The sequence below is a fragment of the Hypanus sabinus genome, chromosome 14, assembly GCF_030144855.1.
Source record: "Hypanus sabinus isolate sHypSab1 chromosome 14, sHypSab1.hap1, whole genome shotgun sequence".
Taxonomy (NCBI): domain Eukaryota; kingdom Metazoa; phylum Chordata; class Chondrichthyes; order Myliobatiformes; family Dasyatidae; genus Hypanus; species Hypanus sabinus.
Window position 1 is genome coordinate 30,506,333 of NC_082719.1, and position 27,295 is coordinate 30,533,627.

General features: G+C 41.6%; 1 protein-coding gene across 1 annotated transcript in view; it reads left to right on the top strand.

The window, feature by feature from the left end:
• slit2 (slit homolog 2 (Drosophila)) overlaps positions 1-27,295 on the top strand; it is a 430,357-nt gene that overhangs the window by 290,546 nt on the left and 112,516 nt on the right. The window contains exons 10-13 of the mRNA XM_059988947.1: positions 6,800-6,871; positions 10,016-10,087; positions 15,471-15,542; positions 22,820-22,963. Of these exons, the coding sequence (XP_059844930.1) occupies positions 6,800-6,871; positions 10,016-10,087; positions 15,471-15,542; positions 22,820-22,963 (360 nt within the window). The remainder of the gene's footprint in view (positions 1-6,799; positions 6,872-10,015; positions 10,088-15,470; positions 15,543-22,819; positions 22,964-27,295) is intronic.

Sequence of the window (27,295 nt, forward strand, 5' to 3'; positions counted from 1 at the left end):
AGGCCTATCAGTTTTCTCTGTGAGCGGTTCTTACAGTCGACCTCTCTCTCTCTTTCATTGTCCATCAGTTCAGTTTAGTGTCCTGCAGCGCCATGGTAGAGTGTTCCCAAAAAAAAGAAAATATAAAACGTAATTCACCCCAGACTACACTAAAGTGTACCCGTGCCTAATAGGGGTCAAAAATAATGACAGTGTTGCACGCTGCACTGTTTGCAACAGTGACTTTTCTATTGCAAAATTAACAAATTCATTGACACAGACTGCTATGAGGTTGAGACTTTCGGCAAAATGCTCAAATCTGCCAAGCAAGCCACATCACAGTACAGGGAAAGTTTGCAGAAGAAATAGCAAAGCTATTTCCATTAGCATTGAGACTGCCAACAAAATACTCAACAAGGAGTATATATATATGTGTGTGTGTGTGTGTGTGTGTGTGTAAGTAGTTTCAATATGTGATCAAATAAATTGTTAAGTTCTTTCATAATCAAATACCCTGTATACATACACCCTTGGAGATCGACTGTGGGGGGGGGGTGGATATGGGGTTGAGGGGGGCAGGGGTGGTGGTGCTACCTCCCTGAAATGAGTTTTTGCAGGATAGGATGTCTGAAAATCTAAGTAGAGAATTAACAAATTAAGATGGCAAATGAAATCCTTCAGCAGAAATGAAAACATACAACGTAGGAGTGGACACACACATACTTTTGCATGCATGCAGGAGATGGTTAAAAGGCTGAGATTATTGAGAAATAAGATGTGCAGCAAAAAAAACCAAGTATAATTTCCAAAATCCTGTTCTCCTGTCTATATCCGTTGAAGTTACAAAGAAGCTTCTCTTTAATGATGTATCGATATTGCATCCAAATACAGCCAGTGAATGTTATTAATTCCTTGAGACAAATTTATTGCATTTATCAATATGTTGCAGGGAAAATCAGCATTGAAAGCAGTTTAATATTGTGAAACCCAATTTTTCACATGAGCTGTGAGACAATTTATCTAGTCAATCCCAGGCCAGATTAAAACTGAATACCAGTGATTTGCTGCGTGATTAGTCCCTGTTTTGAGATTTCATGGAGGTCAAAAGGAGATGTAAAATTCTCATAGTGGTATTTGGTAGGACGAGTTGCCTCATTATCAGTAGTCAGCTCACAGCCAAGTTAAAGTAATGAGCTTTGCTGCTTCTGCTATCTTAATTCCATATTCTACCACTTAGTCTCATCCATTCTCTGTACAGCAGGTGTTATATTTTCAGAAAACAATTAAAACAATGTTTTCTTTCAACTAGTGGTTCCTGTACTAGGTAGGCATTTAAGACCGACCCTGGAAAACTGTTTTGACAGCTTAACATAGTTCATTCCAAATTTCAGGCAGGCAGTGAAATCAATTCTGTGGCAACTTAGTAAATTTGTTTACAGTGATTTACTGGATTGCAGAAAACTGGCTAATATCACTTGGGTCTAATGTTTCCCAGATGTTATGCATGATCATAGAAATTAAGTTTAAATTTGACCCATAAAAATGAACTGAATTCAGAAGCTATGAAATTTCCTATTGGCACTCTTCTCAAGGTTGGAAAAGTCCTTGGTGCAGACAATCTACCTAACTAGCATTTGCCGCAGGATTACATTCTCTGTTTGCTCAGCTTACTGAAGCAATTCCGATCACCTGGTTGAATGGCGGCTGAGCCACAACCTTTTGCTGAACATCAGAAAATCTAAAGAGCTGATTGTTGACCTCAGGGAGGGAAAGGAGGATAAGCATGCACCAGTCCATACTGGGAAATCAGTGGTGGAGAGAGTCAGCAGCTTTAAATTCCTGGATGTTGTTATATCAGATGACCTAACCTGGTCATAGTATGTAGATGCAATCATAAGGAAATTGTGCCATCGCCTTTATTTCCATCCATCATGAGGGACCTGTACTACCCTGGATATGCTCTCTTCTCATTGCTGCCATCAGGAAGAAGGTACAAGAGCTTCAGGACTTGCACCACCAGGTTCAGAAATTGTTATTACCCCTTACCAGTCAGGCTCTTGAACCAAAGGGGATAACTTCACTCAACTTCACTTGCTTCATCATTGAAATTTTCCTGCCACCAATGGACTCACTTTCAAGGACTCTTCAGTTCATGTTCTCGATATTTATTTATTTATTGTTATTATTGTTTCTTCTTTTGTATTGGCACAGTCCATTGTTTGCAGTCTGGTTGAACGCCGTAATTGGGTAGTCTTTCATTGATTCTGTTATCGTTATTATTCCATAGATTTAGTGAGTATGCCCACAAGAAAATAAATCTCACGGTTGTATCCTGTGACATATGTACTTTGATAACAAATTTAAATTTACTTTGAACTTTCTTAGCAGGTTAAGAAGGTTCAGCTTATCAGCGAGCTTCCTTTCAAACTTCTACAAATGCTTTATTGAATGTGTCCTGACTGGTTGCTATGCTTTGGCTTGGCAGTTCAGATTGCAGGAACATAAGATGCTACCGTGAGCAGCAGCCTAGATGATCTCACAGTCAGGAAAGTTTGTCCATACTGAGTAGGGGGTCATTCCGCTTCAGGCCAGCTTTTTGTGTTCAGGGCACCGAATCCCCAGTGATGGCAGCAAAACTGTGGTGGTAGTGAGATCTCTGGATTGTGACCCAGCCATAGGGAATCATTAACTCACACCAGACATAAAATGTGAGTCCCTGTTCCCACTTTGTCTGCTTGCAACAGCATAAGTAGCAGTTTAAGAAAAGGACTTCAATTTCTTTAAAAAAAAACATAGTACGCACTGGGAACTTGCAGACACAGCTGGCTCAAAGCCACCTGGAAAGGCCTGTGTGTTTACAGTTTTATATCTGCTATGTGGGTAGGGTTGGGATGAACCCTTGATCACAAGAGCTTTGAGTACCTGTCCACAACTGTCCACAATGCCTATCCTGAGCTCTCAGTTCCAAACCTTTTCGGTCCCTTTCCCATTCTCACACCAACTTATCTGATCTCAACTGTTGGGGTGAGGCTGAAAGTAAACAAGAATGAGAATCAGGTTTACTGTCACTCAACAATACAGTGAAAAATCATTAAAAAAAAGCTAAATAAATAAATAATGCAAGAAAAGAGGAATAATGATGTAGTGTTCATGGACCATTCAGAAATCTGATGTTTGGGTGGGGTGGGGGGAGAAGCTGTTTTGTATTGTTGAGTGTAGGCATTTGAGTGTGGTTCTTCAGGCACCTGTCGTCATCTTCGTCGTGGGTATCCCTTGAGCTCGAGGATGATGGTCTCTGTTCTGTCGATCTATTTATGGGCTCTCAAGTGGCTTATGAGCTCAATCTTGGCTTTAAAATTTCTGCATTCAGGACAGGTAGTTCCAGATAGGGCTTTATTTGTTGCTGCCTCTCTTTCCATTTTCTTCTCTTTTCTTCTAATTCTGCACATCTGTTGGCTTCGAAAGTTGCTGATCCTTCTTGGATGATGGCTTGCCAAAGTTTCCTGTCCTTGGCATCGGTTTCCCAATTGTCGATGTTACCTTTCTTCATGTTGGCTTTTAAGACGTCTTTGAATATCTTCTGTTGTCCGCCTCTTTTACGTTTGCCTTCTTTAAGCTGGGAGTAGAAGATTTGTTTTAGCGGATGTACGTCTTTCATCAAACAACATGACCACTCCACCTTAGTTGGTTCTTGATGACAGAGGCTTCGATGCTCATTGTTTTTGTTTCATTTAGCACGCTGATGTTGGTTCTTCTATCTTCCCAGCTGATATTTAAGATGTTTTGAAGAGATCGTTGATGGAACTTTTCAAGTGCTGCTCAGATGTCATCGGTATGTTGTCCAGGTTTCTGATGCATAGAGAAGCGCTGGGATCACCACTGCTTTCTGCACTTACATTTTGGTGTCTGTTCGGATGTCATGATCATGAAAGACTCTTGTTCGGAGACATCCGAAAGCTGTTCCAGTGCATTTAAGACGATAGTGGATCTCGTCATTAAAGTCGACGTTGGAGGACAATCTTCTCCATGGATTTTCACCTTGTCGTGCTGGAGAAGCTTGTGTGGTCCTGAGATCAGGCACTTGTATCTTCTTCCTGATGGTAGTAAGAAGAGAGCATGTCTCACATCATGAGAGCCACCTTCTTGGGAACCACCTCGTGAAGATGTCTTTTATTTTGGGGGGGGGGGTTGTGCCTGTAATGGAGGAGGCTGAGTTTACAATCCTTTGCTGCCTCTTGTGATCCTGTGAATTGGAGCCTCCCTCCCAGGCTTTGATGCAGCCAGTTAGAATACACTATGGTGTACATCTAGAAGAATTTGCAAGGGTCTTTAAGGACATATAAAATGTCCTCAAAATTCAAATGCACTAGAGCTGCTGGTGTGCCTTCTTTGTGATGGCATCAATGTTTTGGGCTCAGGATAGGTCCTCTCAGATGTTAAGCTGCTCACCCTGTCCACCACTGACTCCTCAGTGAAGATCAGTGTGTGTTCTCCCAATTTCCCTTTCCTATAGTCCACAATCAATTCCATGGTGTTGCTGATGTTGAGTGAGACACAACTCAACCAGCCGATCATTCCGTCCTGCACACCTCTTCATCACCATCTGAGATTTTACCAACAACTGTGGTGTCATCTGTGAATATTTAGATGGCGTCAGTGCTATGCTTAGCCTCATGGTTAAAAGTGCAGAGAGCATAGCCCCGTGAGTTAAGTACGCATTTTTGAGCTGTGATGATTGTCAGCGAGGAGAACATGACATCCATCAAGAATAGCACCTTACATTCCATCTGAGTAGTCCTCAGCCAAGCAGCATGAAAAATGAATAAACACAACAAAGTCTGCAGATGCTGGAAGTCCAAAGCAACCCACACAAACTGTTGGAGGAATTCAGCAGGTCAGGCAGCATCTATGGAAATGAATAGATGGTTGACGCTTGAGACCCGTCTTCAGAACTGAATTGAATTCTCAGTTTCAGGTAATTCATGCGCACTCTGATCATGTATTTTTTCATCTGATTCATCCCTCCCGCCCCGCCGTCAATCAAGTTCCTCCTTCTCCACCAGCCTATTAACCCACACTAATCTATTCTCCATCACCCTATTAACCAGTTTCTTCCCCTCTCCATCTGCTCGTCATCCACACCCTCTTCCCACTTAGTGCCATTTGCCTAACTCTCCCCTCACTATCCCTGACAGCCCAGGAATCCCTTCCTTATCTTGGTCATGTTTAACTCATCTCTTTGTTTACTTATCAAATTCCAGGAACTGCAGTTTCTTTTTGCCTCCATCAGCCCCCTCTCAGCCCCTGTTGCTGTTTCTTTCCCTCATTTGCTCATCAACTCCCCCTTCCCTGTAGGGAACTACCACTTGTCCACTTCTGCCTCACTCCTCTCTTTTATCACTTGAGACTCATCAATCACCTCAAACTATTTTGCATTGTTATGACATGTAAATAAGTCTAACTGAAGAGTTCCATAAATTGCCCTGCAATTTGTGATTCACATTTATTAAAGAAACTACTTGAGGTTAGCTTGCCAGCTCCTTCATCACTCCTACCCCTCATTTCCTTATATTAACAATATCCCCTCAAATTCAGGATCTCGGCCCAAAATAGACCTTTGCCTCCACAGATGCTGCCTGACCTGCAAAGCCCCTCCAGCAGTTTGGTTTTTGCTTCACAGCTAAGAATACATTGACTAACAGCAAGACCCGCCTCCTTTTTTAACTGGATGCATTCCAGTTTGCAGTTTTGAAATAGTGTTCAACAAATGTGTACATACCCTGCTACCTAATGGTTCTGATGCAGCTGGTCATATAACAGGATGGCAATCTAGTGAGCATTGAGCTTTTGCTGTGGCTCCTGAAAGCTGGCTGGGGGAGTGAGGTGTGTGGGTGCATGTGTTGACAGGGAACAAATCTGCAATTGAAACGGGTCAGTATCCCCAAAGTGATAATGAGGCCTATGGGTGAAATGTTAGCCAGCTACTGTTACATCGTACTTATTCAATTCGTCTCTCTACAGCATTGCATCATTTCATTTGACATTCTGATTACAGGCCATTCTCAGGTAGCAAACAGGTTCCATTTTTACTGATAGCGGAAAGTTGATTTTTGTCCATAAATCATAAAATACACAAAAATCACTCCGTAATGGAACCATAACTCCACAGTATTGGAATGAATGGCATCAAAAGCACAGAAGACTGTCAAGAAAATAACAATTTCTAAAAGTAAAGAGAATGCAGAAACTAGTTGTGCCATTTATAGGATTAAATTAAGTCAGAATTTTTGAACAATAATATTTTGGGAGCTCCGTTATGTGTAGCTTGGGTCTGTAAGTTGGATGTTCTTAACCTGGGGATAGACTGTAAAGAGTTAAGCTATCAAAAAGAAGAAAGACTGCACAACCAGAAACCACTTGGCTGTACAAATGGCAGCTACACAATTTAATGACAGTGTACAAAGCAAGATTCCAGCTTTCATCATTTAAGATAGCCCAGAGTGAAATCTCACTATGAATCATAACTCTGCACTATCCCATTCATGCAGAAATAGGTGAAATATAAAAATCACTTTCTGTGTAATACCTCGTAACTCTTGTGGCAACATGCTTGTTAAGCCATAAACTTCAGGTATGTTATATATTAGCCTTTAAAGGACATAGATAAAGCCTACAGACATACTCAAAGATAATGCAATGTATGATCATATATACTACAATTAAAATATTAATATTTTCTTGAAAGCTGTACTGTAGTGCACCTTGTTGGTGTTTCAGTGAAGGAATGTATTTTCGATAACAAATGGTATTTTCTCCACAGACGTCTGGAACAAAACTCAATCAAGTCCATTCCCCCTGGAGCTTTCTCACCCTATAAGAGGTTGCGAAGAATGTAAGTAGCAGGAAAAAACCTGAAGATGATTATTCAACTTGTCCCCCATGACTAAAACTAAGAACACAACAAATTGTGATGGCAGGATATAGCTCAAATCTGTAAATAAGTCAGCTTATAAAGCATTTTATAATGTTTCCTTCTTGAAAATAAATGATGGAACAGATGCTATCCTAAATTTCTCTACAGACCACCCAATCTTACAGCTCCCTTCTTTGCCCAAAGACTGCTGCTTCAGCCCCAGTATTGTTCCATGGATGCCAATGGCCCAGTAAATACAGCCCATTCCTTATGAGGTGGAAGCTTAACCCCTCCTGCAGGATGGTGGGCTGAAAATTTAACAGAACATGTAAAACACTCTGTCTCTAACTTCTCAGCTTTAGATGGTGTTGGATGGGAAAAGGTTATGATACTGAACAACCAGCTTGTTCTCAAGAGGCAGGCCAGTAAATTAAAAAAGATGACATTTTCTTTGACTTTTAGTTCATTACCCCTGGACTTGGAAAGCACAGTTTAGTTGTTAAATTCTCTTTGAGCAGAGGTGAAGAGCCAGGAGGAGGCCGAATGCTTCATCATCACCTTTTCAGTCTGATGTCCCTGATGTTGACCTGCTAATCACAATCTCTCTATCTAATCCTCGTCAAGTATATTCACCTTAGCCTTGCATCCGCTGTGCCCCAACTTGTCAGTAGCCCTGCAGCAATACAGCCACACCCCATGTCCTGTCCCCCTTCAGCCCTGATCCCCATGTCCCTCCATGGGTATATTGGAGTTATTTGTCTCAGAAGCTGTAGCAGCAGATGCTACCTCAGATTTCACTAGCAGATGTTACAGATCAGAAAACTCCTCCCAGTCTATTCATACTGAATCCTTCTGCATTCAATATCATCAAGATTAATCAATAAGCTCTAAGACCTTAGCCTCAATACCTTCTTGTGCAATTGGATCCTCAATTTCCTAACTTGCAGACCCCAGTCAGTTTGGATAGGCAGCATTGCCTCCACAGTCTCCATCAGCACTGGTGCACCACAAGGCCGTGTGCTTAGCCCCCTGCTCTACTCACTTTACACGTGCGACTGTGCAGCTATGCACAGCTTCAGTGGCATTTTCAAGTTTGCTGATAGAAATCGTGGAGGCCAAATCAAAGGTTGTGACGAATCAGCATATAGAAGGGAGATTGAGAATACGGCTGAGTGGTGCCACAACAACCACCTCTCACTCAATGTCAGCAAGACCAAGGGTCTAATTATTGACTTCAGGAGAAGGAAACTAGAGGTCCATGAGCCAGTCCTCATCAGAGGATTAACAACTTTAAATTCCTTAATGTTATTTTAGAGGGTGTGTCCCGGACCCAGCATGGCAGTCCCTCTACTACTTTAGGACTTTGCAGAGATTTGGCATGACATGTAAAACTTCGACAAACTTCTTTAGATGTGCAGTGGACAGTATATTGACTGGCTGCATCACGCCCTGGTATGGAAACACCAATGCCCATGAATGGAAGATCCTACAAAGAGTGATGGATATGTTCCTGTCCATCATGGGAAAAGCCCTCCCCACCATTGGGCACATATACGTAAAACGCTGTTGCACGAAAGCCGCTTCCACCATCAGGGACCCCACCCACCCAGGACGTGGTCTCACCTCACTGCTGCCGTCAGGAAGAAGGTACAGGAGCCTCAGGACTCACACCACCAGGTTCAGGAACAGTCACTACCCCTCAGCCATCAGGCTCTTGTACCAAAGGAGATAACTTCACTTGCCTCATCGTTGAAATGTTTCCAATACTGTGGACTCATTTTCAAGAGTTCTTCATCTTATGTTCTTGAAATTGATTGCTTATTTATTTATTATTATTATTTCTTTATTTTTCTATTTACACAGTTATCTTTTGCACACTGGTTGAACACAAATTGGTGCAGACTTCCATTGAGTTCCATTATGGTTATTATTGAGAATGCCTACAAGACAATGAATCTCAGTGTGACATATATGTACTTCGATAATAAATTTATTTTGAAACTTTGTAGCACAGACATTCTGCTCTGACAGATGTCAGCTACCATACTGTCTGCAAACTATTGCTCAGCACCTGCTTGTCCTTTGCACAAATTACTTCAGGAAGGTAGTATAATAAGGATGTTAATGAGCAGAAACCCATCTGCTGGAGGAGCTCAGTAAGCCAGGCATCATCCACGGAGGGAAGGGAATGGTCAATGTGTTGGGTGGTGACCCTGCACCAAGGAGGGATGATAGCCAGTATAAAGGTGAGGTGGAAATGTGGTAAGGGCTGGAAGTAGATAGGTGGAGTGAGAGGGACGAAGGACAGAGGGAGCCAGGAGGGGAATGTGATTTGGAGGGATATAGTCAGGAGATGGAGGTTGGGGTTGATAGGTGGGATCAGACCAAAAGGGAACAAAAAGAGCGGAAGGAACCAGGTGTGCTGTGGAATTAAAAAGATGAGAGACACTAAGGAATTGGTGAAAGAGAGGTGTTGGAGGTGGGGGGAAGGTACACAGAGAATGAGAGTTTCCAGAAGTTGGAAAATTTGTTGTTGGGCTGCAGACTACCCTGATGGATTCTGAGCTTTTGCTCTTCTAGTTTGGCCTCGCCTGGCCCTGAGTGAATTCAGCCTTTTCTCCTTGGACCGACGGAGGATGAGAGGTGACCTGATAGAGGTGTATAAGACGATGAGAGGCATTGATAGTGTAGGTAGTCAGAGGCTTTTTCCCAGGGCTGAAATGGTTGCTAGAAGAGGACACAGGTTTGAGGTGCTGGGGAGTAGGTACAGAGGAGATGTCAGGGGTAAGTTCTCACACAGAGAGTGGTGAGTGTGTGGAATGGGCTGCCGGCAACGTTGGTGGAGGCAGATACAATAGGGTCTTTTAAGAGACTTTTGGATAGGTACATAGAGCTTAGGAAAATAGAGGGCTATGGGTAAGCCTAGTAATTTCTAAGGTAGGGACATGTTCAGCAAAACTTTGTGGGCCGAAGGGCCTGTATTGTGCAGTAGGCTTTCTATGTTTTCTTAGCTACTTGTATGGAACACTGTGAATGCATAAAGTGGATAAACAATCGCTACTAACACCAGTATTTTTTTGGGTGAAAATCAATATTTATTAAAGATGTTGATTTTCTTTTCAGTGACCTGAGCAACAATCACATTTCTGAAATCGCACCAGACGCTTTTCAAGGACTGAGATCACTTAACTCTCTGTAAGTTACTTTGAAGTTTTCTGTCTTCCCTTAGGTTGTGTCTCTCCTTATGAACTGTTAAAAGTTTAACAAAAATCTTGCTAATTGTGGATTCCCAATTACTTTTCTGTTCTAAGCTTTAATTTATACTAATTACACACAGACATCATAATCAAGATTATGTACACGTTTGACAGGCGGTTAGCCAAATATGACCATTTCAGATTTAAAGTACAGTTATTTACATTCTATTTATTTTGAATTAAACTAATTTGATGCCAAATTTCGAATGCAATATCGGCCTTCGAAAATCAAAGCCAGGGTGGAAGTGTGGGAAAGCAGGCTAGCTCAGATCTCACTGCACAATTTATTGTTCCACTAGGGCATTAGAGGAGCATATCTGAGCAAAGCCAAAGGCGGTTGCAAGCCACTAGAAATAACTTCAGCATCCTGGTAGCCACGCTGCCTTAGTGAGGCTGGTGCCTGAGGTTAGGGGGAATTTTACGCAAGCCAACATGAAAGGAAACTGGTGGCAGCCCAGCTTAGCGTGGTTTTTGGATTTGTACTGTTGATTCATTTCTCCCTCCCGTCCTCTTACAAAGGGATTAACCTCTCTCCAGGACATTGCTAATGCTTCTCCCTTGTACATTAACACTGGGGAAGCAGAATGTGTCCACTATGCAGTTTCTCTGTGATAAGAACTGCCGCTTGGGAAATTCTCATCTTTGGTTCAGAATTTTAATGTGAAGAAATGGGCAACTGCTGGTCAGCATGTTCCAGAACAAATCAGTGCACTCAGACCTGGTTGGGTTTGTCTTACATTTGGTGTTAATATAGCAACTCCTTTGCCAACTGCCAGGCTGGGCTGCATGAGGAAGCACTAGTGCTTTCGGCTCCTGGCATTAAAATAGAGCAGAAAGAGAAGGAGACACAGAAGCATTTTGCATTGAAGGAAAATTGTTAACGAACAAGCACAGAGATGGAGGCCAAGTAAGAGACAAGACAGAGGGAGCAGTGAAACAGACTGAAAATAAAATGGACTGAACGGCGCCCTTTCCCAAATAAAAAATGAGGAAGTCGAACAAAAACCAATGTGCCTTTGTCCTGTTTAACAGTGTTTCTGTGCCCATTCGTTATTTTGCCCATATTGTTTAACAGTTCCTGAAGAAAAGAGTCTGGTTTGACTTCCCCCTTCATTTATTTCCTGAGAACATGCATTACAGCAGGAATCAAGAGCTTATTGCATGGCACACTGAAGGCACAATCCCACATCCTGGCTTTGCAGTTCACCGTATGGCATTGCCCAAGGGAATCCAAAACCATGTTGTCTGTATTGAGGCGAGAATATTAATCAAAATACTTACTTTACAAAGTCTTTTTAAAATCTTCTCATGAAGAAGTTGGAGATTTTTTTCTTTAATGCATTGAACAATTATTAATTGGACAGCCTTTTCTGTTATGCACAGGCAAGGTCTTTGAGCTGCAGACTCACTCGTAAGTGGTTGGGCCTGTGTCAGGCTCCTCTGTAGCAGGGCTCATGCACACACAATTGTAAGAATAAACCACAGCAAAAGAGAACATCTTGCAGATTACAAATCCTTTCACTTGCAAACACTGTAAAAACCAGTTCAAATAAAAAGAGCCATTCGTTATCCTTTAGAGGCTTGCTCAGGCTCACGCGTTTGGAGCCAGGAAAACCGCAGAGATTTAGTCTGCAGTGTGCTGGCAGGTTCCTTATTGCTGCGGTTTAAAGATGATTCTTTCAAGTGCTTCCTGTGGTATGGTGATAAACTTCCTTTCCTGCAGAGCTTTCAGAATGCACCCTAATATCAGGTATGTGCCGCTCAACGTCCAAGATACGTTATGTGATTTGGATGTTGTGCGAACACCATATTATATACTTTGCCTCTTGCTGCTGCTGTCACTGGTTTCGCTGCGTTTGGAAGCCATGTTGCACTTTACGGTAATATTCTGGAAAGAAAATTAAACAGAGAGAGAACGCTACTAAACTCGAGACGTGCGATGCATGAGATTGGTTATGTCTGCTACGTCACGTTCTTCGATCAGGACTATGGACGTATATGCGATCGGACATTGTCTGAATGGACGTTAAGCAGTACATACCTGGCTCCTTGCAATAGAAGCAGGCTGTGAAATAAGCCAATATCCAGTACTTCAGCCACCTTGCCATACAGCTGAAACAAACACCTATCTTCATGGACCAAAGGCAGGAATAAGGAGTTTGACCTGTGTCAGATAAAGCCACAGTGTTTACATAGTCAGAGGAGAGAACTGGCTGTTCCTTAAACACAGTTTTATTTGCCTTTTGTCTGGGAATAGTTTCAATCCCGTCAAAGCAAATCAAGTTGTCCTCCTTTATGGTCCTGCAGCAACTTGAAAGGAAGTTTGCTAAGGTTTGTTAACCCACATATACAGAGCTAAAACAGATGAACTTGTAGGCTCGTGCAGTTAGTCCACAGTGGTCAGCTGGACGTCCTGGGGAAATCACCTGAAATGTTGTAAGTAAGCCAGTGTGCCACTCCTTTCTGCCGCTATCAGCACTGACTTCAACTTTACTATCCCTGGACCCTACAGGAAAGGTGGCCAACTTTTTCCCTTTTCCATCCCTCTCCAGAACAATACCCCCCCCAACCCCCACGAATCTGCAGCACCCCCCCCCCCCACCCGAGCCTGCTTATAAATGAAGTTGAGAATGCAAGCGCCAGAAGTGGTACAGGAATGCAGCCAGACAAAGCAATGATTATGACAAATGGGGTCCCCTGTGGATCATGTACAATACACAACTCTGCACTGCTTTCTCTTCACCACAGTACCTGGAATATTTCCAGAAAGTTGCCAAGTTTCAATGCCACACATCCCGCACTGTGATGAACCCTTTTCTGTCTGACCACCACCATTCAGCCAATGGGTCAGAATACTTTCATCACTGAGAACGCAGACTTACTGTAGGCCATTGAGAGTCCCGTCTCAATTTCTAATAGAGCTTTAATTCTGGAAGCTTGACAATAGACCAGATGAGCACCAATTCAAAAGACACATGGTTTTGAAATTTTAAAAAGCACAAAATATTTAGTTACCACATTTTTAAGTTATGCTTGACCTTTATTGCAAGCAATTGAAAATTATTTTCATTGACATTACTGATGGAGTCGCATTAATGAGGCAAGACTGAGGCGGATATGGTTTGCATATTGGCATTTCCTTGACCAAAGTCTCCGAGGGACTGAAAACAGCTGCTTTGATGTTCTGTGAAAGTTAATGTCATCAACACACACACAAAGCAAACTGTTAACAGCCCTGGAGACTTGGTGCTGCATTTAGTATTTGTTTTTGTTCATTATCCATTGCCTGTAATCTGTAGCTGTATTCCCAGTACATAGCAGGCAAATTCTGCTCACTGCTGTTTACATAAAAGGGCCAGTGTTACTTTTCTATGTACTGGCCCATCATCCCTGACATACCCTCTTTTGCAAACTAGTCATAATATCACAGCTTAATCTTCAGGGACACTTGTAGCCATTTTAGACAATATTATTTTTATTGATTTGCCAAGTCTAATTTAACAAAGACACTTAGCAAGGTTGTGATTAAGTTCTGGAGAATTCACAGGTGACTGGATTGTCGATGGTAGCAGATTCCTTTTCAGGATCACTTTTCCTATATGCATCAGTAAAAAATATCAATCAGTCTGTGATAAGGTTTCAGTAAATAGGTTACCTTAACTTTTCCAACAACAATTCAGTGAATAAGCTAAATGTAGATGGTTATGCAACGTTTTGAAGAGATTTGCATATTGTACTGTGTAAAGTTGCTTTTTAAATTGCTTTGGAGACGAGAAGCATTGTGTTTCAGACCTATTCTTCGTATGTTTTACTGACCAAAATGGTGCTCAGTTCCTGTATGCACGCATACAAAAGAATCACCTACATGCAGCACGTTGGGGTGCCCTTGGCTCTATAGGCTGAACAGTGTGTTTTCATTTGAAGGCTGAGACTCAGCTTATCGTCGATTCATTCACTGAAGCATATGAGAGGAATGGCCTTACAGTCAACATCTGCAAGGCAAAGGTCTTCTATTTGCTTTCCTCCACCATACAAAACCTCTCTTCAACAATTTAGAATTGCAATCGAACCCTAATTAAACTGAACCATTCCCCATAACTTATAGGGTACTTCTGGCATACCAGACACTGATGAAATTCACCAACCAGCCTCCTTTCTACCTATAAATCTTCTATGCTATTAATTGAAAATATGTAAAGTAATTGTCTCTGCATTAAAATCAATGGATAATTTGTTCTTCTGTCAGTTCCAACCTCGTGAAAGTCATTCAACTGGATTTTGTAGAGTAGGCACATGGGGATTGTCACCATCTCCCTTTCCCATACTTGGCTCCTTGAGAAGTCATGTGCTGAACTGATATCTAGGAAGTAACGGCAAGCGTAATGCTGGGCTTCCCTGCTCATCGATATGTGGATAAGAGCAGACACTCTTTCATCATGGAACAGAAACAGCCTTTGCATGAAATGTGTGAAACAGAATCTAAAAAGTGGTACTGAAAATTCAGAAATAAAACAGGTAGAATTGTTCTAAACTTGAGCTGAATTTCACAAGTAGGCGTGGTGAACACAGTGCAATGGTTATTAATAACATCAATAATAATATTGTGCCCTGTACAATACACAACCAGTGACTACTTTTTTAGTCCAGTACCATGAATGCTAACTGAAAGTTGGCAAGTTTCAATGCTATCATCACTGTCCCACACTCCTTTGAACTCTTTTATGTATGACTAGCACTGTTCAGCCAATGGCAAGTGCAAGTTTCAGTTTTAGCAGATAAAACTACAGTCTAGACAATGTGTAGGAGACTTTTTTTAGTTACAGCATCTTTTATGGTACTCTTTCTCGTTTCCCATTTTCACACAGATTGTTCCTTTCTGTCAGTGTAGCAAGAGATTCCTCATTATTGGTTGCAATAATCCTTTTGCAAAAAAAAACATGCCACTCATAGCATTCCCCACCAATTTGTGATTTCACTCTCACTCCAGGCTCCCTGGTTCTATGAGAATACCATTAAGAGACACAAAATACATTAATTCTGGAAGAAGAGTCCCCAGTGTTTTTCAGAGGATCTAGCAAAGAACAGAAACTGCCAGTTTTGCCAGTGAAACCTGTTAACTGAGACCATGTGTATTTTAAATGCAATAAATTAATTTAACTGATAGGACAATTTCCTATTTCAGACTTACACATAAATCACAAATACCCTAAGGAGAAAAACAAAATCTGTGAAGTACTTCACAAGTTTAAAAAATACATTGAAAATACATGTGTTTGTTTCTTTACAGGTTGTGACTGACAGATGTTCTGATTTCTTTCCAGTGTGCTCTATGGAAATAAAATCACTGAGTTGCCAAAGGGCCTCTTTGAGGGACTCTTCTCTCTGCAGTTGCTGTAAGTAGATCCTGCTTGCCTTTGTGTACCAAAACGGGAAAGTTGTCACCACAGCATTTCGACATTCCGTTAAAACTCCTTCCATCTGTGGAAACCAGTGTCAGAGGGCAGTTAACCCTAGACAAAAGCTCCTGGAAAAATGGCTAGGTTTGAAAGGGACCTGGCATAAGTTTTTTTTTTGTGACTTTTCATTAGGGCTGGGAGAAATCCATCTTGATTCTCCTCTTGGTCACCTCTTGCTGACCAAGTTTAACATCTATACAGCTGCTTCCTGCACATAACCCAGCTCTTCAGGCTGAACGGAAAGTGAATACCAAACTATCGGGGCCAAGCTGCTGTAAGGTTAGTGAAGCCCTCTCCACTATTGTATGCAGCACACTATTCCACTTATCCATTCCCACCCAGGGATTGATACCGAGCCACGTGCATGCTTGTCATCAGAAGTTCGTGAGAATTCTATATACAAGCAGTTTACATGTGCGCTGGTGCGGTCAGTTTATCAACTTCAGTTTTGTCCTTCTGCAGCCATCTGATTTCAATATCATTAGAGGCATTTCAGTCCTGAAGGTAAACAGGTAGAACACAGCCTGGGTTTGATCAATCCATGCAGACCAAGAATATTTAATATCAGATGTAAATGTCAGTATTAACTCCTCTTGTACACCTCCAAATACTTAGCTTATGCTTCGTCCTCCAGGGAGACTAATGGTCTGCTGAATATTTACCGGAGTTGGTTATCAGAACTTAATAAGCAATTCAATTTTTGACACTTGTTGCTATTTGTGGGATGTGGTGAAATGACTTGACGGATCTGGTAAATTATTTTGCTGTCAGATGGTCAAACATGTTTTTAAAGTAAATTTATAGTAGAAGTTAATTCCTGCAATCTAAAACTTCAGTTCCTCTGGCAGTGCATGTGAGGCCAGTTGAGACTGAGGTATTGGATGGAGGGTGGATGTTACGTTAATTTATTGCATCCCCTATTTCTCAAGCAAAATGTAGTTGAAAAGTGAGGAGTGTTCTTGAGTTAAACCACTGAACATGATGGTCCAGTGTTCCAATTATTATTTCAGTTAAAGTTTAAACGAAACTTAGTGTCACTTGAGCAAGAATAATGGGCAAAATTTTCAATGTTATGTCTTCCTGCTTGGTTGGAGTGGAACAGGTGGAGAGGATTGCTCTGAGATGAAATCAGGGCAGCACTCATTTCCACCCTTGTTCAAATTTAATGAAACAAGTTGTTAAAAGATCAGTGAAACCTCCCTGGTGGTGCTCTTGTTTGAGTATATCAGAGGTTAATATGCAGCTTCGTGGCTTTGTTGTCTTTAGAGAGGTGCTGGAAAACAAGGCCTTCAAGTATGAAAGCATCAGGGGAAAAGGTAGGAGAATGGGGTTGGGAGCAGGGATAATAAATCAGCCATGATGGAATGACAGAGCAGACTCAGTGGGCTGAATGGCCTAATTCTGCACCTATGACTTATGGTCTTATGAACTGACAGTGAAAGTTCACCAAAGCACGTCTGGTAGCGGTTCCGTAATGTGAGTAAAATAACGTTACATGTGGCCATTTTGAGGCTGGGTTGAATATTCTTTCCTCTTTAAGCCTCAAAGGAGAACAGCATGCTTCCTCTGTCTCTGAGTTTCCTTTGCTCCTGAGAACTGTGGTATAACAGAGTCATACAGGACAGAGACTGGCCCTTTGGGCCACCAAGTCAGCACCCATACACACTACTCCTGTTTTACCGACATCCCCGATTTGAACACTTGCATACACTCCAGGAGCAGTTACAGTGGCAAATTAGCCTCGCAGTGGAGAGGAATAACACCCGGTCGCAGGGAAAAAGTTCCATTTCCACATAGATAACACCTGAGGTCAGGATTGAACCCTGGCTGCTTGAGCCCACTGTGCTACCCCTTTCACCAGTCAACATCATATCCATTTACACTTCCCACTGATACTAAAGATCATTAAAAGTCCTACTCCTAACCCAGTACCACCTCGTGCAGGATTCAGTAAAGGTTGAGTCGGTAGTAAGGAAGGAAAATATAATTCCTTTCAAGGGGACTAGAATATAAAAGCAAGGATGTAATAGTGAAGCTTTATAAGGCGTTGATCAGTCTACATTTGTAGTATTGGGATGTAGTTTTGGGCCCCCATCTAAGAAAGAAAATGGCGGCATTGGGGAGGATGCAGCAAGGTTTACAAGAATGATCCCGGGAATGTAAGGGTTAATGTGTGAGAAGTGTTTGATGGCTCTGGACTGTACTTGCTAGAGTTCAGAAGAATTACAGAGATCTCATTGAAGCCTCTCAAATATTGAAATATAGAATGCATGTAGAAAAGATACTTAGGTTAATGGGAGAGCCTGAGACCGGAGGGAACAGCCTCAGAATAGAAAGATGTTGCTTTTGAACAAAGAAGAGGAATTTATTTAGCCAGAGGGTGTGTATCTGTGGAATTCATTGTCACAGTCAGCTGGGGAAGCCAGATTATTAGGTATATTTAGAGCAGAGGTTGATAGATTCTTGATTAGCCAGGGCACCAAAGGATAGGAGGGGGGAAGCAGGAGAATGTGGTTGAGATGGAAAAATAAAACAGCTATGCTCAGACTCGATGGGCTGAATGGCCTAATTCTGCTGCTATGTATTAAGGTCTTTACAGTCTTATCTGTGGTCCCAGTATTATGATTAAAGCCTAATATGAAACATTGAAATTAAGGAGTTATTACAGCAGGCCATGCTTCACACCAACACTATTCCTAAACAAGCCCCGCACATTACCTTCACCCTGAGGTAAAGTGGTTCCCCAACAATTGGTAAATGCATTAAAATATGCATTTTATTTTTGAGGTGTTGTCATTCACAAAGCCATGTCACGATGGACCAATGAGATATTTTATTTCAAAACAAATCAATGAAATTTGATCAGGCCTATTGACTGCAGGGTAAATACAATGAGCGCATACCATTAGGGTCATCCTCCAGAGAAATGAAGGCTTGAGGATATGACAGCCGGAATTATACTGCTTAACCAAAGAGGCTCTGAAGGCTTGCTCCAGAATGCAGCGGACTAATGGGTATATCCTGTGGAGAATGTTGGTTAGAGGTCAAAACACTTTTACTTCCAGTGAGTTTTTTACAGTACACGAAGCGAGCGTGGAAAATTTGAGGAATCCCGTCTCCCAATCTCTGCCAGTGATCCCATTGTGGAAGCTGTCATATTAGTTGACCCTGGCACTACTGGATGTCTTAGATTCAGAACGGTGAGGCATGAAAGAATTTGATATGTTTATCAGACACTGTCAGAGCAAGCAGCAGGAATGATGATGCATCTTTGCCAAGGTTTGGAGGAGGGAGAAACGCTGCATTTAACAGCTTTAAATAGCAGTAGTGTTTCATGCAGATTCTATGAAAATCACTCTGCACTCCCCTTGTACAGAGTTGATCTCAATAAAAAAACACTGCTTATCTGGTGGTTTGAAAGCAATTCATACCAGGACTGTACCATCTGCATGAACGTAGAAGAAAGTTACTTGTGATGGCGATAAACATCACTAACCAAAGTGGCATCCATATGCCACCTCCATGTCCCTCCTTCACTTTTATCACCATATTGTTTCTTGTAGCTAATAACGGTCGATCATTTCAAGTAATAGTGTATCCAGTGGTGGGTAAGATTATAACAGGATGAACTAAGGACTGTATGGAATGAGTCAGTCTAGCAATACAGTTGGATGTTCTTTCTCTACTCAATGAACAGCTTCCAGGAAGACGAGCAGGGAATTCAGCTGGGGCTGCTGACTTATGATGCAGAGCTCCTTAGGCAAGCTGAATTGGCTGTTCTGATGGATGGGATGCTTGACTGTGGAGAGGCACGTAAAAGAATGTGGTCCAATCTCTTGCTGGGAGAAAACAGTGGGTTACAGTCAGTGTCGGGAGAATAGTGGTTCACTCTTGCCTCTCTTGTCTAATGAAGGACGCCCAGTAAAGGCAGTGTGTTATGGAAAAAGACATCGACAAGAGAAATAAATAGGGAAAAGAAGGTTAAATTTACAATATTCTGTCATGTAACGTATAGACAGGATAAGTACAAGCAGGCTTTTTCCACTGATGTTACACGTAACTACAACCAGAGATCATGGGTTAAAGGTGAAATGTGAAATGTTTAAGGGAAACATGAATGGAAACTTCTTCACTCAGGGGGTGGTGAGTGTGGAACGAGCTGCCAGCACATATGGTGCATGCAAGCTCGACTTCACCATTTAAGAGAAATCTGGGTAGGTGTATGGATGGCTATGGTCTCAGTGCTATGGGAGTAGGCAGCCTAAGCGATTCGGCATGGACTAGATGGGACAAAGGGCCTGTTTCCGTGCTGGCCTTCTCTGTGGTCCTATGGCTCTAAACGGTGAACATTTTGGGCCGAGACCCTTCTTCAGGACTGGAAAGGAAGGAGGAAGGTGCCAGAGTAGTGTGGGGAGGGAAAGGAGAACAGCTAGAAGGCGATAGATGAAGCCAGTGTGTAGGAATGGTAAAGGACTGGAATAGAAGGAATCTGATTGGAGAGAAGAGTGGACCATAGAGAGAGGGACGGAGGAGGGGACCCCAGGGAAATGATGGGTATGGGAGAAGAGGTAAGAGGCCAGAATCAGGAATTGAAGAAGAAAGGAGGGGGAGGGATCAATATTTATGCCATCAGGTTGGAGGGTACCCAGATGGAAACCAAGTTGTTGCTCCTCCACCCTGAAGGTGATTTCATCTTGGCACAAGAAATGATTGTACCAGTACCTCACTTCTTAAAGGAAGAGCCAAAATATTGAACTGACACGATATGGTATTGCAGACCTACTCTGCAGACATATATTACAGATGTGTTGTGAGACCAGCGTTACTGTCTCCTATAAAGATCAACAAACAAGCCTTCCCATCACTGAGGAATGGATCATCCTTCAACCCACAATGCCAGATAAATAAACACAATAACTATGTTTTGTTTCTTGTTCGGAGACCGTTTTTTCCAAAGTCATTCCCTTGCAATGGGCCACATGCCACAGACTCATTGTGGTTTGGCTGGTGTTCAGCAATGTGTTTCCAATCATCGGAAGCTTTGTCACTGGTAAAAATAATCATATGAATGAAGTTTAGATAACCATAGGTTTCTGGTAATTATGTGGTTATTGGGCATTATCTACAACAAGCTTGTGTTACCTTAAATTTGTGACAAAGGGCGTAATCTTTTGGGAAATAGGGCAAGAAGTAAATGATGTCATGAAGCAAATTGAAGAAAGTTTAACACAGTTGTATTCTGTAGGCAGTAATTCTGCTTTTGACAGAGAATGAGACACATTGGGAGATGGACAGAGGTGGAATTGCACCCTTGCTGCTAGGCTACAGAGGATGTCTAAATTCTACAATTCATCTAGATATGCCAACATTTCACAATGTGGAAATTGAAAACTTGCACTGGGATCCTGAAAGTTACTAACATTCCTTGATAAACTATAGTGGGAAAAAATCCATAAATAAGTAGCTTTGGTTAATTGTAGTTTACAATTATCGAGACCAGCTACCTAAAAAGGGATTTCCAGACGTTGTAAGAAAACAGGCAAGAGGAAAACAATAGTGATGTGGCTTATATTGGCATAGAACATCGGAGTAGTTCATCTGTAGTTTAGAATTTCTGACAGCAAACCATCCATTGAAACTTCCAACACACGTTGAAAGATAGCCATCAAAAAGCAAAACCCCTTCTGTGGTTCTTTTCAGTTCTTCGGGACTTTTGAGATCAGTTGGTGCATTTGCATTTCTGCAACTCAGAAATCTATTTTAAGAAGTCTTTGAATGGGAGCAGGAAACCAGAATCAGGAGCAGGCCCCCAAACTTGCTCCGCCACTCAATATGATCATGACTGGCCTGTCACAGGGCTTGCTTCTCCTGTGTCAGTTCCCCAAAGCTCACAATGGCCTGATCTTCTAAAAACTTCTTTCATTACTCTCATTGATCTTAATTCCAACACCACCCTAGCCCCAACAGAGATTTAGATTGAGACTGTGAAAGGCTGAGATGTGTTTTGCTCAGTAAATCTCCAGGGTGTCGTTCCACAATGCTGCTTGAGGGTAGATTTGGCATGCTTTTCAGTGAGAACCCTCAAACGTTGATCCATTGACCAAGCATGAGGTGGACAATAACGATAGAAAAAGATGGATAATATAGGAGAAATCTGAAGCCATCTTATCTATTAGAAAGTGGCATCTACTTCCTTGAATTCAGTGAATAGTGATGTTGGACAGAGTATAATGTTGGACTGAATTCCACTCATTCCAATTGCTTTCCTGATTAACGAGAGAAGTTAGGGTAAAATGCTGCTCATTTCAATGTAGCACAGTCAATAAAGTGAACACTGCAGAGCCATAGATGGTTACCACACAGTAAGAGGCTATTCAGCTGATTAGATCTACTCCAGCTCCAAGCTGAGCAATCTCATCAATCTCATACAATTCTACATAATGCACCTTAGTTGGTTCCTTTCAAAAGCCCTAATTACCCTCCAGGCACTTTGTAGCAGACCCTCATTGTTCCACTCGCATCCCCCTTACACCGTGTATCACTAAATCTGCACTTCCCATTAACTGAACTATCTGCAAATGGGGGCAGCATTTCTGTATTTACCATGTCTAAACCAACTAATATAGTTACTTTTATTAAACCCTCTCTCAACTTTCCTTATTCCAAAGAGAACAACCCCAACATTTCTGTTCTAATATATCAATCTTATTCGGGGGGAATAAGGTTTAGATTTTTGCAATTGTGTAAAATGGATGAAAGGAAATTGACACTCTATTTAGCACCAATTCTAGTTTATGTTCTTTTCAAATAATTGGAAAGTGCATTAAATGAACTGTTGAATTGGTATCACCTATTTTATTCCTCTGCAGAGTCAAAATCTACTGTGAGGCAAAATGAGCTTTCTAGCTCCCTCACTTTTATGATCTTTAATGTCATCTGTATGCAATAGCTGGCGTGTAAAAGTAAAATACCAATTATGCAGGAGCAAAGTTATGTGTCATATGTCAAATTTCAAATGTCAAGACTGTAATAACAAGAAATAAAAGCTCAACTATTTTGTGAAAACACATACACATGTGGAAGAATGACTATCGTCCAGCTGCTTGAAGCCTTTTGGGACCAGGTGTTGTGAATTTTGTTGGGATTGGAATTGTTGCCATTTTAAACAGAAGGAGTTTATATATTTACCACAATGTCATTTCTATTTCTGACAGGTTGCTGAATGCCAATAAGATTAACTGTCTGCGAGTGGATGCTTTTCAGGATCTCCACAACCTAAACCTCCTCTCCCTGTACGACAACAAGTTACAGACCATTGCCAAAGGCACTTTCGCTCCTCTGCGTGCCATCCAGACATTGTATGTATTTCTGGCTTTTCTCAGTGGAATGGGAAACTCCTAACGTATAAAACCTGTACTCTCCCTTTAGAAAAGTTGGTATTATCATTCTAGTCCTCAGCTTATATTGAAGAACAACATCTCTCTGATCGATATTATAGCAGAGTTAATGTATTTGATTAACCTTTCCCCCTTATTAGTATTTGCATACAAAATCATCTCTCCTTTGTTGTTTACCCAATTTATCACTTTCATTTGTTACAAAACACATTCCATTATAAATTGCCCTTTTTTGTATTGCCTTTATAATCATGTTTGATCTAAATTCTACAACTTTTTTAAAACTTCAACTAATACTGATTTACTAATAAAAGCAAGAAAGTGCTTCTCCAGCTGGAGCAGTCTGAGTGAAGAAAGAAACAATAAACATTTCAATTTGACAGGTCCTTTCTGATTCAAATTACAGTACATGGGATGGTTATTTAGAATTATTAGTTTCAGTGATAAATCTTAGGGATTGGAATGTATCAGGTCGGAAGGTGAGGTTCTGTTGCAAAGGTTTACACCAGTCTAACTTGAACTAGAGTAAGGGGCCAGAGACAGAAAGTTATTTCCTTGATTCTCTTTTTTTTTTCGTTTCTGGTGTCTGCAGTGCTTTGCTTCTTCAGTCTGTATATCAGAGCTTCCAGTTGTTTTCCCCTTAATTTTCACTCCCAGTTTTCATTCATCTCCTTTTATTAATATCTCTTGGTGACAGATGATCATTGAGTAACAGATTTGCTTCATCCTCTCTTTAGCAATACTCACTTCATTCGGTCTCTCTTGCCTTCACCCTCTTACATTCCCTTTGTTATCTCCACCTGTATCCCTTCTCCGCAACCTTTAACATGTTTGCTGTCTAATTTTTCCTGGCTCTGATGAAATATCGTCAGCCTGAAATGTCAGTTCCCTTTCTCGCTGCACGGATGCTGCCTTCTCTGCATTCCTATTTTATTTCAAATCAGCAGCATCCGCATTTTTGTTTGCTTTGTGATTTCGATTTTCTTATATTCTCCCCCTTGCCAAGCTCTCTTTGTTGAAGATTTGTATTGTTCTAGGTTAAATCCACTCCCAACTATTCAGTGTCAGACATTGATTAATGTTCAATTTAGGCTGTAAGACCATCAGATATAGGATATATTCAGTCCATCGAGTCTGCTCCACCATTCAATCATGGGCTGATCCAATTCTTCTAGTCATCCCCACTCCCCTGCCTTCTCCCCATACCCTTTGATGCCCTGACTAATCAAGAACTTATTTATCTCTGCCTTAAATGCACCCAATGACTTGGTCTCCACAGGTGCTCGTGGCAACAAATTCCACAGGTTTACCACCCCTCTGAACAAAGTAATTTCTCCGCATCTCAGTCCTAAAAGGACATCCTTCAATACCATGGGAAATAACTTTGCCATATCTAATCTGTTCAGGCCTTTTAACATTCTGAATGTTTTGATGAGATACTCCCTCATTCTCCTGAACTCCAGGGAATACAACCCAAAAGCTGCCAGACGTTCCTCATACGGTAACCCTTTCATTCCTGGAATCATTCTCGTGAACCTTCTCTGAACCCTCTCCAATGTCAGTATATCTTTTCTAAAATAAGGAGTCCAAAACTGCACACAATACTCCAAGTGTGGTCTCATGAGTGCCTTATCGAGCCTCAACATCACATCCCGGCTCTTATATTCTATACCTCTAGAAATGAATGCCAACATTGCATTCGCCTTCTTCACCACCGATTCAACTTGGAGGTTAACCTTCAGGGTATCTTGCAGAAGGACTCTTAAGTCCTTATGCATCTCTGCATTTTGAATTCTCTCCCTATCTAATAGTCTGCCTGTTTATTTCTTCCACCGAAGTGCATGACCATATACTTTCCAACATTGTATTTCATTTGCCACTTCTTTGCCCATTCCCCTAAACTATCCAAGTCTCTCTGCAGGCTCTCTGTTTCCTCAACACTACCCGCTCCTCCACCTATTTTTGTAACATCGGCAAAGTTAGCCACAAATCCATTAATACCGTAGTCCAAATCATTGACATACATCGTAAAAAGCAGCGGTCCCAACACCGACCCCTGTGGAACTCCACTGGTAACTAGCAGCCAGCCAGCATAGGATCCCATTTCTGCAGACCAGCCAGTGCTCCACCCACGCCAGTAACTTCTCTGTAATTTCATAGGCTCTTATCTTCCCATGTACGGCACCTTGTTAATGGCCTTCTGAAAATCCAAGTGCATCACGTCTACTGCAACCCCTTTGTCTACCCTGCTTGTAATTTCCTCAAAGAATTGCTGTGGTTTGTCAGGCAGGATTTTTTTTAGGAAACCATGCTGGCTTTGGTCTATCTTGTCATGTGCCTCTAGGTACTCCATAATATCATCCCTAGCAATCTATTCCAACAACTTCCCAGCCACTGATGTCAGGATAACAGGTCTATAGTTCCCTTTCTGCTGCCTCCCACCCTTCTTAAATAGTGGAGTAACATTTGCAATATTCCAGACATCCGGTACAATGCCAGAATCTATCGATTCTTGACAGATCATTGTTAATGCCTCCGCAATCTCCCCAGCTACTTCCTTCAGAACCCAAGGGTGCATTCCATTAGGTCTAGGAGATTTATCCGCCCTGAGACCATTAGGCTTCTTGAACACCTTCTCAGTCGTAATTTTCTCTGCACAAACTTTACTTCCCCAACACTCTTGTATGTCCAGTATACTGTAGACGTCTTCCATTGTGAAGACTGATGCAAAATATGCCTTTAGTACCTCTGCCATCTCTGCATCTCTCATTACAATATCTCCGGCGTCATTTTGTATTTGTCCTATATCTACTCTCTACTCTCTTTTACTCTTTATATACTTAAAAAAGCTTTTAATATGTTCTTTAATATTAGTCACCAGCTTCTTCTCATAATTTATCTTTTCCTTCTGAATGACCTTCTTAGTTTCCTTCTACAAGTTTTTAAAAGCTCCTCAATCCTCTATCTTCTCACTAGCTCTGGCTTCCTTGTATGCCCTCTCTTTTGCTTTTACTTTGGCTCTGACTTCACTTGTCAGCCACGGTAGTGTCCTTCCCTTTGCAAATTTTGGTTAATCGTGTTTCATTTGATCAACTTGTCTTTCCCTGGAATCTATTGAAAACACTTAAAATGTTAAACCTTCCTCTTACACTAATTTCCTAATCTAACTTGGGGAAGTATTAACCCTGAGATGATTGATCTACTATTTAATGCATTGTACATCATATCATGCAGCTTCCTAGATCATTAGCTTCTATATACTATACATTTTCTGAATTATTTCCACGCCTTTCCAGAAACCTTCCCATCAAAACTGTTAGGTCTCTATATCCTGGTACCAAGGATGCTACATATTATTTGGGGTTTCCAGCAAGGCCTGTCTTAAACTTGCATTCACAGAGCCCCAATAACAACAACTCAAGTATTATTCAGTATCATAATTTCTACCTTCTCGAAGCAACTATTTCCTTCATAGTGTTGGAGTGTTGCTTGAGGTAAAGATTTTCACAGAATTCTTTGCAGTTCTTCAACAGGTAGTCAAGAAAGCCCTTCAACAGGTAGTCAAAACTGCCCACTGCATCACAGACACCAGCCCACCTACCATCAGAAAGGCATGTACAGAAAAGTGCCAGTAACATCATGAAGGATTCCACCCACCCTGCTCATAGACCTTGTCCCACTTCCACCAGCACTGTTACCTCTAAGTTGTGTGGGTGCAGAGAAATGCTCCCACATAGACTTTGTTGCCATGTAACTGGAATAAAGATGAGAAAATGTTTACAGAACATGAAAGATATTCTTTGTTGTACTGTGTTTCTTTGTACCCTTCAATTGATAAATAAAATCAAAAGGACACTCAGACCCTGCTCTACGCTGAGAATGCGTTTCTCAGAGGTACAGCACTATGTAAATCAATGGTGTTATTATAACACTACGTAAATAGACATGAGTGCCTGATGAAAAAAAATCAAACCTGAGATATATGATATATTATTTTATGTATACATGGTAATTTGTGGAGTAATAAACACAAAAATAGGCCTAGCCTGTACATCGGTGGAGCAGCGACACATCGCAGCAGCACCGGAGGGAAGTGGGTGGGTGGTGGTTACATCTTAGAGGAGGGACCAAGCTGTGGGCCCTCCTCTAACTTCGTCTTCTTCTTCGAGTAGGCGTCAAGATTTGCCTGCCTTTTCTTAAGTTTCCTCTCACGAAGCAGTTCTCAGTAGCAGGAAACCATGTTGAGAACACCTGGTCCATGCTTTGTGTGATCGAGGTGATGCTAGTGCTGAG